General features: G+C 43.6%; 1 protein-coding gene across 3 annotated transcripts in view; it reads left to right on the forward strand.

Moving 5' to 3' along the window:
- LOC129341251 (septin-2) overlaps window positions 1-13,908 on the forward strand; it is a 66,235-nt gene that overhangs the window by 39,348 nt on the left and 12,979 nt on the right. For all 3 annotated transcript variants that reach the window (XM_054996357.1, XM_054996359.1, XM_054996358.1), the window contains 2 exons: window positions 397-454; window positions 9,281-9,371. In XM_054996357.1, coding sequence (XP_054852332.1) covers window positions 397-454; window positions 9,281-9,349 — 127 coding nt within the window. In that variant the 3' untranslated portion in view covers window positions 9,350-9,371. The remainder of the gene's footprint in view (window positions 1-396; window positions 455-9,280; window positions 9,372-13,908) is intronic.

The raw sequence follows: 13,908 nt of genomic DNA on the forward strand, positions 1-13,908 counted from the left end.
TGGCAGTAGCGAGATTCAAACTGGCAGAGTGCTGATTCACAACCCAATCACTTAACCGCTATGCTGTCACCATTTATTTCAACTCTGAGATGTATTTAGCAGGGCCTCCAAAGATAACTATAGCTCTCAAGCAGGCTTATATTTAAAAAAGACACTTATGTCTATGGAAAAGGGAGAAAAAGGAATGCGCCTGTTGCCTGTAGATTTGTGCTTTTGCTGCCAAGTTAACCAGTGCGTTGCTTCAACAAATGAAAAAAAAATCCTGCCTAATAAATTATATAGGGCAGTCTTATTTCTCAATCTCAGTTTTAACCTGTCCTCTAAAAGACACTATAGAAACTTGCTGGGGCCTGCTTTGTGTGCTTAAAAAAATTTCTGCTTTTTTGTATCTGGCAGGCCTGTTGAAGAAGAAGTTGTGGACAAAGATAGGATCCTTCAGCAGAAGGAGGCGGAGGTAAGGCGGCAGTTTGATCCAACACGGTTGGTTGGATTGATTGATTAAAATATGTATGACCTGTAAGATGCCTAAGGCAGATCCTGAGTATCTGGAACAAAAGCCAGAATGAAAAGAAGCTCTCTTGAGCGCAGAAATTCCATTCCAGTGGGATAACCGTGTCAATCTGTTGCAGCAACAAACAGACTAGTGTCTTGTGGCACCCTAAAGCTCTAACTTAGCAGTCACTCCTGTTGTCCTTTTGACAGTATATAACCTCTCATCTCATCCAACTTGAGTTTTGTTAGTCCAGTCTGTAGTTCCCTCTGCTGGTCACTTCCAGTCATCTCAGCTTTTGGGCTGTATTCTCCAATCCTTCCTTGAAAGACAGAAATTGCAGATGAATTGCACTGGATTTGTCCAAAGCAAACCCCCCTCCCAACAAAAGCCCTTTATTAAGTAAGACCAACCAAAATGACATAGAGCAGTGTACAGGCTTCTGATTGTTTTAGAATGCATGCATGCATGCATGCATGCATGCATGCATGTATGTATGCATGTATGTATGTATGTATGTATGTATGACCTAGCTTTCTTGCTGAGACACAAGGCGGTGAAGACAATGCAGTCAAATAGCAAGAGTCATCTAACAAACAATGCAAAAGGATGGGGATCACAGAAAGAATGCCAAAAAAATCAGACATGACATGACAAACGGTGCTAAAAATGGAATTACAAAAATATTTTATTTGTTATTTATAGTCCGCCTTCCTCACTGAGACTCAATACAGTAGATTATGGATTGCAGAAATTTGAAAACAAGCAGAAATCTGATACACAACTGAAACAATGTTGAAACAGAATAGAAGCAATTCAACATGATATTTGGAACGATATAGAAACTATCCAGTGTGAGCATATTTACAGCAACAGGTAGTACTAGGTAGTACAGTCTACAGTCCCTGTCTTTTTACTAGAGCATTTTCAGAACCATTCCCTTCAGCACCTGTGTAAAAAAAGCCCTCCTGAATAATTCAGTTTTGCATAGATTGTGGAAGTCCAGGAGAGTAGGAGTTTTCCTGACTTCTTCAGGCAGGCCCTTCCATAAGGGTGGGGGGCACCACAGAGAATGCAGGTGTACGGGCAGCTGTTGATTTTGCCCGTTTACAGCATGGCATCTTCAGAAGGCCCTGTTTAGATGAGTGAAACTGCCATGGTAAGAGCATTGGAGAGGGGCAGTTCCAAAGATATGAGGGGTCAAGGGCATGAAGGGCTTAGTATTTAATAGCCAAAGCCTTGAATTGAGCCCAGTAGCTGGTGGGTAGCCAATGGAATGACTGCAGAATTGGAGAAATATGCATGCTTTGCCTCCCTCCTGATGATAAATGCAGCGCGGCGTCCTGCACCAAGTGGAGTTTCCAAGCTGACTTTGAGGGGAGACCTATGTAGAGTGCATTACGGTAGTCTAATCTCGATGTCACCATGGTGTGATTCTGAGTGGCCAGATAGGCTGTGTCAAGGCAGGGAGCCATCTTCCAGGCTAGGAAGCAATGCAGCAGCAAGATCAAGATAATGCATATGATAAATATTGGAATAGATGAGGATTCTATTCCCTATATGAAACTGTCCTCCATTCTATTACGCTACAGATATATTCAACATGTTGGATTTTTTAATAAAGCAATTTATTATGGAATTTTGATGCGAGTGGCCCAGGATACCCCAATCTCATCAAAGCTCGGAAGCTAAGCAAGGTTGGCCCTGGTTAGTACTTGGATGGGTAACCATTACCACCAGGGAAGTCCAGGGTTGTTATGCAGAGGCAGGCAGGTGGTAAACCACCTCAGTTTGTCTCTTGCCTTGAAAACCCCTCAGTTTTTTTCATTTTAGCTTCTAGGGAGAATTCAGTCTTAATTTAGAACTCACTTATTTGTCTTTTTGGCCATCCATGGTATGCATAAAACTCTCCTCCAGCACCACATTTCAAATGAATCCATTTTTTCCTGTGAGATTTCTTCATTGTCCAACGTTCACATCCATACGTAGTATTAAATGTGTATGGGCGAACTGCTTTTCTGGATTGACTTGGCTGCTCCAATACCTTCCTCCAAGGTTTGGCTTAGCAGCTTCATCTTGGCTGAGTGTAGTGATGTTCGCTTAGCCTACCATGCAAAATGCTGTGATAATATTATGCTGAATCTCTTTCCTACAAAAAACAACAACACAACACTCTGTGCCAGGGTATTCAGTAACTCAGAGCAAACCCAAGAAATTCGAATCTCCTTTTCTTCTTGTACTTTGGAATTCTAGACCTCTTTCTGTACAAACAGAAAAGCAGAATGTTGGAAAGTTTGAATTCTTAAATTGCTGTTTACTTTTATGAATGCAAAATGTTAAGAAAAGCTTCCCGGGTTGTATCAAGGGTCCATCTCGCTTCTGTTTCTCTCAGTGAGAACAACAGTTGACCTGTTTGTGGGATCGGCTAGCTAAAGAGCTGCAAAGGGTTAGACTGACACCAGAGGAAAACAAATGGTGCTGAACTTTCTGTCTGTTGCCTCTCTAGAGATAAGAAAGAGGCTTTGCTTAGTCTTTCGCTGATAAGGTGGCATGAAATCTCTGAATCTGGGATGGGGGGCATGTAGAGGAAACGGTCTTGCATTCCTTGGCCCTGTGTTGACAGTACAAACTTCCATTTCCCTTTCTGTTTTTGCATTCTGAGCGGCACTGGCCCGCTGGAAATTCTGTTTACTGATCTGTGAGGTTTACATAACCTTTGAGGGAATGAGGAGCCTTGCTGGGGGAGGTGCCAGGTTCCCTATTATCAAAGGCATCTCTTCTGCTAAATAGCCATTCTGTATTTTATCCAAGGAGGCTGGCCTTGGGCATTTGGGACTATTAATCTCTTGCCTGTTTTCTCCAGCCCCATTACAGGAACATTTTTCTGTCGTGTGTGTGTTCGTGGCAGCCTTCCTGCAGGCAACTGGATTCAGGGTTTTTTCCCCTTTTTCTGAGCTGTTTACAGTGTTTCTCCGGATGTTAAATGGCCTTGTTTCCTCCTCAAGCAGGAGAGAAAAATTAGTAGTATCTGTTGTCTATGTCTATTACAAACAAGCAGTCACATGGTTTATCCCGCCCGCCGCCAAATTCCCATCTCATTAGATGGCCGATATAGCAAGATAGCTGAGACTGAACTTGCCTTTGCTTTCAACAATTCAGAAAGTGGTTTTAGCAAGCCATGCTTGGCCTTAGCACTCCCCGCACAAGATGTTCATGGCCTACCTTACAGGGTTGTTATCAAGATTGCAAGAGGATATGAAGAGGATTTAGAATATATACATGCTTATTTTGCTAGTATCATTGCTGGTGCTACTAGTAGTATACCTAGTACTGAGCCTGCTGATGCGGGGAGGGCGGAATATAAATTGAATTAAATAAATAAAATAAAATAAAGAAACAGGAAGTATCAGAATCCTGTGCTGGTGAATATGCTGTATTACAGGAGGCTGCAGGATTGTGGAGTTATCTTCCTTCACCATTTATGACCTGCTCTCTCTGTACTAAATTTTTATTATCTTTGAGGCTATCACAGGTTTGGAAAATAACTCTCTTCCTCTGATATACTAAGGGATCAATTATATAAAGGAGTTGTCCATAGAAATAAACATAGTCTGTAATTAACATGTGCCCAAATCTGCCCCCCCCATGAAGAATGCCATAAGCCACCAGAGGGCGATCTGTGGCATAGTCTTGATCTCTGCTAAATTCCCGGAAGGCTGGATAAATGAGTAAGTGTTTGGGGCGTTTGGAAAAGACAGCAGTTCATATTTAACGTCTAATAACACACTGAGCTGAGGGAACTCATAGTACACTTTTATATGAGTTGAAATTATCGTCTGTGTTTGGAGCAATTAACATTTGCAGATGGGATCTGTAGTTCCGTGGACGCTGTGTTAAAGCACCATGTTATTTTGTGAGAAGATTATGCAATCCTCTGCAAATTAGAGTTTTGGAATCAGGAACTACCAACACCTCCCCCCCCCCCCTTCCCGGGCATCCTAGTAGGCTGTGGCCTTGGATACATACACAATAAAACAAGGCTAACTCCTGAGTGGTAGAATGGTTTGCCTAGGGAGGCCCGCCTGGCGTCGACCAGGGCCAGGGCCTTTTCAGTCCTGGCCCCGGCTTGGTGGAATGCTCTGTCGTACGAGACTAGGGCCTGGCAAGATTTGCTTGCATTTCGCTGGGCCTGTAAGACGGAGCTATTCCGCCAGGCATATGGCTGATGCTGGGTGGTGCCCCCCCCATGGAGGGGGGGTTTAAACCATTTCACCCATTTGCGAATGCGGATGCTGTGGTCCACACTTAATACTGCATGTATTGCTCTGGAAGAACCGCTGTGCGGAACATCAAATCTAAACTATGTGCTGCTTTTTAAATTATTTTAATTATCTATATGTAAATATATGACATTTATATGCTTGTATAGCTATAATTTAATCGATTAGATGTAGTGTTTTAAAGTTTTAATGGTATTTGATACTTGTAATTTTGCTATCCGCCCTGAGCCTGCGAAAGCGGGGAGGGCGGAATAAAAATGAAATAAATTAAATTAAATTAAATTTAGAGTTGTGTAAAACGTTCCCTGCAAACAGAACATGAGCACGACTCCTTACAGGTTAGTTTTCACATGGCATTCCCCCCCCCCCACTCAGTCTGAAATGGTACAATCCACTCTACCCTCTCAGAACTCCGCCAGCCTCATTCTGCTGCTGGTATAGATTAGCCTCCATCTCCAGCAGCCCTTGTACAGCAGAATGAGGAGACAGAATTGAGTGGGGACGTGTGTGCTAGAGTGGAGTTTACCAATTCGGGCTGTTGATGGGTGAATCCTATTTTTGAATGCTTCCTCTTTAAAAAAACAAAAACAAAACTCCTTGCAAGTAGAAAGCTAGCAGATCAGGAAGAGAGGTTTTTGTTGAGCTCTTCATGTGCTAGTGTATGTGTTGCCCCCCCAAGTTTTCAGGGTACCCAGCAGACCCCCAAATGTGAACATACCCTTGCAGCCTAAAGTGATGCTGCCCACTCTCTACCACTTAATCCCCCCTTCTACTTCATGTGTATATCAAATCAGATAATATATCACAGAAGGTGCTGTCTCCCTCACACACTTGCATGTTGGGTATCTCTTGTGCTTTTTTGTTTTGTTTTAAAGCAGGACAGTGTTTACACTCTTCACATTGTTTCTTGTAGGGTGTTCCTGTAGCAACAGTTATTTTGATCTCTTTGAGGGGGGCTGCTTCCCTCTTCCTTCTCCTCAGATTTATTTCAGTTTTTAAAAAATTGCTATGCATCGACAGCATCAGCACGTCTCATTTTATGCCCGCAAAGTCTTGGGAAGAACAGAGTTTCTAGTTGGAATTTTTTTTTAAAAAATTGCAACCAGTTTTCTATATTGTCCCTGCCACCCCTGTTTGATTTTATTTTGGCCTGTGTTCGGCAAGGTTAGTGGCTGTCTTAAAAATCCTTCCAACAACAAAGAGTGTGTTTAACCTGGTGTGAATGTATTTCCATTACTGGCCAGCCACGGCCTGGAATTTTTTTACTCCTCCATTCTGCAGCAGCCCACTGGATTTTTATTAGCAGACCGGTGGCTATTTTTGTCTTTCCGTTTTAGTTGGCTAACTGGCCAACTGGCTGCAAAGTGGTCACAGCGTGTTCTGTTCCTTCGCTGCCTCTGTCTAAAACATGGCCTGGGTGTACTCGGTGGAAGAATCATGTTAAGAGATGGAGTTAAAACATTGGAAATAGCTTGCTGTACCTCTTTCTGAGCGCGTTACTGGAAAGCGCCAGTAAGTTGCCGTGCTTAGAGTGTCATATTAGGTCTGGGGTGGGGTGAGATGGAGGGAGGACCTTCAAATCTCCACTCTAGGCATGAAGCTCACTGGGTGGACCTTGGGCCAGTTGCTTTCTCTCAAGCTAACCTACTTCATAGGGTTGTTAGGGGGATTAGAAAGAATCATACATGCTGCCATATGCCCTGTGGAGGAAGGGTTGGGTATCAATGCAGTAGGAAGATCACAGTCATGGAAATGTGTGCCATTTAGCAGAACACGTATTCATTCCTACAGCGCTGGCATTGTACACGGCAATGTAATTTAAATTTAGACCTCATAGTAGAGGGAGAAGAAGAAGTTGGTGAGGAACGGTTATCAGTTTCCTTATATGGTGTGATTCTGCTTTACTGCTGCAATTTAGGTTCATTGTTTGGCAGGGTATTTGAGCTTTCCCCAGGTTATAATGCAGCCCCATGGCACTGTGACGCAGTGACCAGGCTGGAATAAAACGCTTGGGTTACAGGACCGCAGGCCAGGCTGGAACTCTGTCATGAGCTGCAGAGACTCAGCTAGTATGCATGTTCTCTTTACATATAGCAAATGTAATTTGTATGCCTTTTTTCTGCATGGTGGGATGTGAACTGCACCCATTCTAGAGTCCTTATCCTGAAACATTTACCTTAAAATTAGAGTTGCTTCATGAAATAATCTCGGTACGAGGTCTTGGATGTCACTCAAGTCAACAGTCAGAATTTGTTAGGGTGTGTGGAGACATCAGGTGGATCTGCAATAACGCCATGACCTTTAGGCATAGAAATGTGAAATTTGCAATTCTGACACTGAATTTGTGCAAAGTTACTCCAGTCTACGTCCACTGATTTCAGGGAGCTCGGACTAGAGTAGCTCTACATAGGGTTGCACTGTCAGACTTCTGAGTGTCCACATGCCATGAAGAAATGCATTAAGGGACGTGAATTAAAATTAATCAAGAAATAGGACTACATTCCTGAGCCTGTAAAAACACTAGAGGGTTCTTCAGCCACCAAAGGCGTGCGCTAGTTTAGTTAAACTAGGGAGATTGCATAATCACCAATTACTGCTATTGGTGAATGGCTGCAGTGCAAATACATTTTAATTTTAAGTAATATCATACCCTATAATACTTGCACTTCGTGGCCTTCGGACCTTATTTTTACAACATATAATGTTTTTATAGTTTACCAAGTTAACATCTACTACATCTGATAAAGACAGTTCTGGTCTGCTAGAATAAAAAAGCATTAGGCTTTAAGGCTCCTGTTTCATTTTCTTTCAATAGTCTGAATAAAGTATAACACAGACTATGTCTTTGAGAGGGATTATTTCGAACAGAGTTCTTGTCTTCCTCAGCTTCAGTGTTTGACTATCTCCTCTTCCCCTTGGATCATTGTATGTTCGTTAGAATATCATTGCTGCTCCTTGATCAACACAAGGGTCTTTTGATGAGCCGGAGGTCAAATTGTGCTAGATACAGGGGATTGATAGTAATACATAATAAACATACATATATATATATATTCAGTAATGAACATGTAGCTGCTCCAGTGCTGTGATTGTAGAAATGGTCCAGCGAAAAGGGGTTAAAACAACCTCCCCACAGTACAACCTTCTGATCAAAATCGGAGGGCCCCCCCCCCCCCCAGTGACGGCTTTAAAGATGAAAAACGAAGAGGTCCGGGATTCCCGTCATTGGGCTTGTACGGTTTGCTTTTGATGGGCGCTTTCCTCCTGCAGCTCCTGGAGGTTCTTCCTGTCTTGGATTTGAGCAGGAGGTGTAGACTCTAAATCCTGGACTCTTCTTTGCTCTCTCTATAGCATCGTCTTCAACTAGCAGCAGCATGCCCTCCGGTCTCTGTGCCTGACTGGTTGGTTGTGGATGGATGAGCTTTCGGCTTTACTGGAGTGTGTGTGTACATGTGTGTTAATTTCTGTCTGTGAATATTTAAGAGGCTGTTCCTTCTCCCCTTGCGAAGATGAATGTCACATGATGGAGTGTTTCAATGCTTTGCGTGTAATGTAGGGCAAAGCACTTGCCCTGAAACGCCTCTTAGTGTCACTGTTAAGCTAATGGGTTTTTAAAAATCTTGTTAGTTTCCATGCAGTGCCACAAACACATTTGTCCTCCAAACCCCCTTAGCCATGGGGAATCTTATTTATAAGGGTGTGTTAAGTGCAACCTGGCTGATGTTAGCTGAAATGAATGATTGAAAAAATATATCTATATCTGTCAGAATCGCTTGTATGTTATGGATGTAGAGGATGTTTTCTTTATATTCTTTTCCTATGACAGACTCTGGGGTTGAGTCTCTTTAGTCCAACGTCCTGCTCCCACAGTAGCCAACCTCTTGCCTGTAGGGAGCCTATAAGCAGAGCATGAAACCAACAGCCCTTATTGGGTCCCCTCCCCAAACTCCAGTTACTGCCTCCAAACCTGGAGGCTTCATTTAGTTGTCATGGCTGATAACCATTGATATTCCTGTGCTTGCTGATTTTTCTAGCCCCTTTTTAAAGCCATCTCAGCCAGTGGATTGAAAAGTGCATTCAGGTGTTGAAGAGGAAAGACAGGTTGGGACATATGGTTGCCAGTTCCAGTTTGGGGAATTCCTGGAGAGTTTGGGGAACAGCCTGGGGAGGACAGGATTTGGGGACAGGAGGGGCCTCAGTGTGGTTTAATGCCATAGAGTGTGCATTAGAGAGGGGCCTCAGTGTGGTATAATGCCATAGAGTGTGCATTAGAGAGGGGCCTCAGTGTAGTATAATGCCATTTTCTCAGGGGAACTGATCTATGTAGTCTGGAGACCAGTTGGGAGATCTCCAGGACCTACCTGGCACCCCTGTTGTAGCATCGTTTCTCTACTCTTCCATAGATAAAGAGGAGGCAGTAAAAAACACAGAATTTTACATAGTTACCTGGGCTTTCTTGCATTTCACTGGCCATATAAAACATTATTTTTTAAAAATTTCTTCTGTGCAGCTGCGCCGCATGCAGGAGATGATTGCACAAATGCAAGCCCAGATGAGGATGAAACCTGGGGATGAATGAGGAGCAGGCCAGGCTGCTGATGGTAAGTGTGGCTTCATGTTTGGGAGGCCTTAATGTAAAAACTGTCTGCTCTTCTCTCTCTGCTAGTCTTGCCAAGCCGCTGGTTACGATAGAGTTTCCAGCATTTCCTAGAGCTACTGCCATCCTTTCCAGATTTCTCCCAGAAGTAACATCGCCATACTTGCAATACCATTCCCACCACCATGTCCCTGCCTCCAACCCTCCTGCCAGTTGCCAGGCTCCAAAAAATTGCTGAAAATTGGGCTGCAGCCTTTAACTGATTTCTGTGGACAATCAGGAGCTGTGCCAGGCCGAAGAGATCATCAGCTGGCAGTGTTTGTTGACTAGAAAAGCTGAATGGTAACATTGGATTTCATTCCAGCTTTCTAACGTGATCAATTTGTACATGGTGTTGGGATCCCTGGAGCCCTCGTGCTTGTTACATTTGGTAAATAAGGAAACATCTACTTGCTGTTATTGTTTTCAGAAAAATAGAGTGCTTGAGTTTTTCCTATATTATGGGAACTGCAAAAACTCAGAAGTGTGTGGCGTGCCATTTGCTGCCGGGTGCTTAAGTTGAATGCATCAGCTGTGGTTTGCTGGCCTGCTGGAATGTAAAGCCTGAATCAAATGGTTTATGTTCTACCTTGCGACTGTGTGACCGCCGCCGCCGACATTCCAGCCCTAAAATAAGGAGATTTTGTTGACTCTGGCTGACCTTTCCCCTTTTCTGTTCCTTAAAAAAAAAAAAAAGACATGACAAATCTTCTCTCTAGTCTGAGAGATTTGGCTTGCTTCAAACCAAGTCCCCACTTTTCATCATTCTGGAAGACAATTCTGCCAATTTATTGTAGTTCACATTATCTGACGCAAGCACAGTTAAACATCATTAACAGGAGAGGGAGTAATTTAACCCCGAGTGGCATCTACTCTGTTCTTTCAGAGTTGCATGGATGAGGAAGTAAAAATGGCCCTGGAGCAAGTCCAGCTGAGCTGCCCCTGCCGTGCTAGAAGCCAGCACCTCAAGGCCGCTCAGCACAGTGAGGCCGACAGCTCACCCACTGCATTGCCCCCTGGACTAGGAGATGGCCCGTGGCTCAGTGGTGGAGTACCTGCTTGGTATGCAGAAGGTCCTAGGTTCAATCCCTGGCAACTCCACTTGAAAGGTCCAGGTGGTAGGCGATGTGAAAGACCTCAGTCTGAGACCTGGAGAGCCCCTGCCAGTCTGAGCAGACAATAGTGGCCTTGATGGACTGATGGTCTTATTCAGTATAGGGCAGTTTTATCTGTCATGCATGAGAAACTGGGAGCAGAACAGGAGGAGGGACAGTGTTATGTAGTGGTTAGAGTGCCAGACTAGGATCTGGGATACCCAGGTTCAGATCCTTAATGTGCCACCTGAGGCAGTCACACACAAATATAAGCCAGGTATAAGATACCTCACAGCTTTATTGTGAGGATTAAATGGAAGAAATGTATCTTACTTTAAAAAGTGGAAAGCCTGCTCCTCCACCTGAAAGCCAGGCTCCTCCACTTTGCAGTGCAGTTGCAGCCATGAAATAGTTAACGTTCACCTGGAATCCCATTGAAGACGGCATTGATGATCTCATAAGTCTAAGCTCCACAGGCAGTGGCTTTTTGAGAAAGCCATTAAGGCAGTCAGATCCGGGCCTTGCTAACCTGCTTAACGTAGCATGTTTTTCTAGCAAAATGTTATCTATTTTTGAAGCTATTTCTAACTTTCAGGTTCCTGCGTGCACAATCCCAATACGCAAAGGTTAAAGACAAACATTTCTTAAGGACATTGATAGGACTTGAGACGTCTGTGGCATTGTTAATGTTTGAATCACAGGGAATTCACAAGTTCATGTAAGTGCTTTCACTAGAGGGAAGCCTTCAGCTCTCTGGCACCTGTAGCAAAAACAACCAGACATTTGAATATGGCACTGACTAAAACAAGCATCTGTGCTAAAATGTGCGTTCAGAATTTTGGCCTTCAAGAGTTCCCGTAAGTTCAGGATACAGAGGTGGCCCTTGTGAGAAACAAAGCAACTAAAAGCATGAAATGTTTCATATATTTCTGGGCACAATACTTTACCTTGTTTATTTTAAAATAGTTCAAGTCCACCTTCCCCGAAACTTGATCATAAGGATAAAAATTCATAAAATCTAAAAACAGGGATCAAACCCCACAAAATTACAATTAACAAAATACAAAGCAAATCATATTGAAAAACTAGGCATCCTAGTCCCAAGTTGTCAGTCTCAGTACATTGTGAAAGTCATGGTGTGGTTTATCCAAGGCCACATTGCAGCCATGGACCCTTGAACAAACAATGGCCTTTTCTTGGGGGCAGGGCGGGGGCTTGTGTTGCTGTACTGAAATACAATCCAGAGGCTGCTGAATTATTTAAAATAGACGCTCTTGCAAGGCCGATCAACCTTGAGGGTTTTTTCCCCTGCTGAAAGACAGGATATAAATATAAAAAATGAATAGCTTTGGATTGTGTTTGTAGGAAATGGCATCAAAGGGCTACAGCACAATGATGATTGAAAGGAAATTGCCAAAGGCCATTGTGAAGAAAGAATGTGTTTGGTAGATCTGTAGGTATATGCCATACAATATACTATGGTTTTTAAAAATGTTGTCAATAGATATTGAAAGGAAATATTCCATAAACGTGTACTGCAGGAATAACATTGAACCATAGTTAGCAGTAACCGCGGTTTGTTGTCGGAGGTCGCAGTCTATGACTGTAGAGGCAAATGTGGCTCAGTACAGAACTTGGCATCTCCAATTAAAAGGACCAAGTAGCAGATAATATGAAAGACGCTGGAGGGCTGCCAGTCAGAGTGAACATTATTTGATAGACCAAAGGGCTGATTCAGTATAAGTTGGCTGCATGTCATCTCTAAGTAAAAGTAATGCTCTAAGTAATTGTTCTGATTTTTTGTCGTAGGTCTATGTCTATTGTCATCCTCCTCAACCTCCAATATTTGAAGCGGGGGGTGGGGGGGGGAGGTGGGGGGAGGGAGATTTCCACTTCTCTCTTAGTTAATGTTTTTCCAAATGATTGCTTTTACATTGCTTTCAATGCAGTATTTCAAATCGCCTAAATCTTCCTTTGCCTCCCCCTACCACACAGGCCAAATTGCTAGCTGAAACTCCTGATGCTGCCTTCCAGTGGCACATTCGTTCCTTGGAAGGCTCAGCTACGAGTCCCTGGTTTTCGTCTTTATTCAAAGCACATAGAAACATTATTGAAGAACAGATACATGAAGCCTCTTAGTTAACCCCAGAGGAAGCTGAGGCACATGTCTGCCCAGCCTTACTCTGTTCAGAACATGTTAAAATCCAGAAGACATTAATGGTTGGATGTGGGATCAGTAGGGAAGAGCTTCAGATTAGGTAGTGCTCCAGTGCGCCCCCAACTAGGCATGCTGTCTGTGTGCATGCACGCCAGCCCTCCTGGATGAAGGAGCAGAGGGTGGCCCCTTCCTGCTCCCTTTAAGCCCTGTTGGCACTGGCAGGGCTAAAAGGAGCAGAGAAGACTTGCACTCCCTTCTTTCCAAGCAATTCTCCCAGTACGAAGAGGGCGATTGTTCTCTGGAAGACTGCATGGGCCTCTGCAGCAACCTCCCATTCCTGATGGGAGCAGATAAACCAAGCATCCCTGGTCAGTGGAGGGCCCCTTCTGGGCCTTAGTAGATGTCCAACCATGCCAACCCTGAACCTGGGTTCAGTCCTACTACCTCTGTTGCTGTTTGCCTTCCAGTTGTACTTGTCCAGAGATGCTTTGCTGGAATCGTGTTTCAGGCTTCCAAAACCAAATTATTTAAGCCTTGCTAATTGCATGCCAAGTGTGGCGTGTTTGTGATTGAAGATAATTGTGGCCTCTGAGCACTTTATGTAATGGAAATTTTAAGGGTGATTTGATTTAGTTCTGGGAGAGTCCTAAACCTTTTTGGAGATGGTTGAGATGGTATTAACTGTGAGAATCTCTCGCTCTCGCTCTCGGCTTTTTCCAGCATGAAAACTATTGAACAGCCTCTGCTGAAATAGTTGATTAGACCAGATACAATTTGTGTTGGGGATGCCAAAATAGACTGTATTTTTCTGAGTTGCTCGAACTTCGTAACATTCTTTTCATAATTTTCATATATTCTACCTTCAGCTCTATAAACAAGAGATAGTGAACATTCAGAGGTGCTCAGATACCGCAAGGAGGCTCATGGCCTGAGTATTTCAAAGATTAAAAACTGGCACATGAAAAGATGGGAGTGTGGCACGGCAGCAGCACTCAGATATGTGGAACATTCGTTTGCTGGATAGGCAGAGGTTAGGGAGGATGTCTGGTTGGAGATGGTGTATATTGTTCGGATGGCTTGTGGAATGTTTGATAACGGAGTTGCATAACTGTTGCCCTGTTTTGCATGCCATGAGAATGCCTCTGCAGGGTTGACCGGGGACAATTTTTATGAAGCATGTAACAAATTCCAGCCGTGTTGACCAGTAGGAAGATAGCCCTCTCTCTCTATGGCAGATCACATAAAGTTTT

Source organism: Eublepharis macularius, chromosome 13 (genome assembly GCF_028583425.1).
Source record: "Eublepharis macularius isolate TG4126 chromosome 13, MPM_Emac_v1.0, whole genome shotgun sequence".
Classification (NCBI taxonomy): domain Eukaryota; kingdom Metazoa; phylum Chordata; class Lepidosauria; order Squamata; family Eublepharidae; genus Eublepharis; species Eublepharis macularius.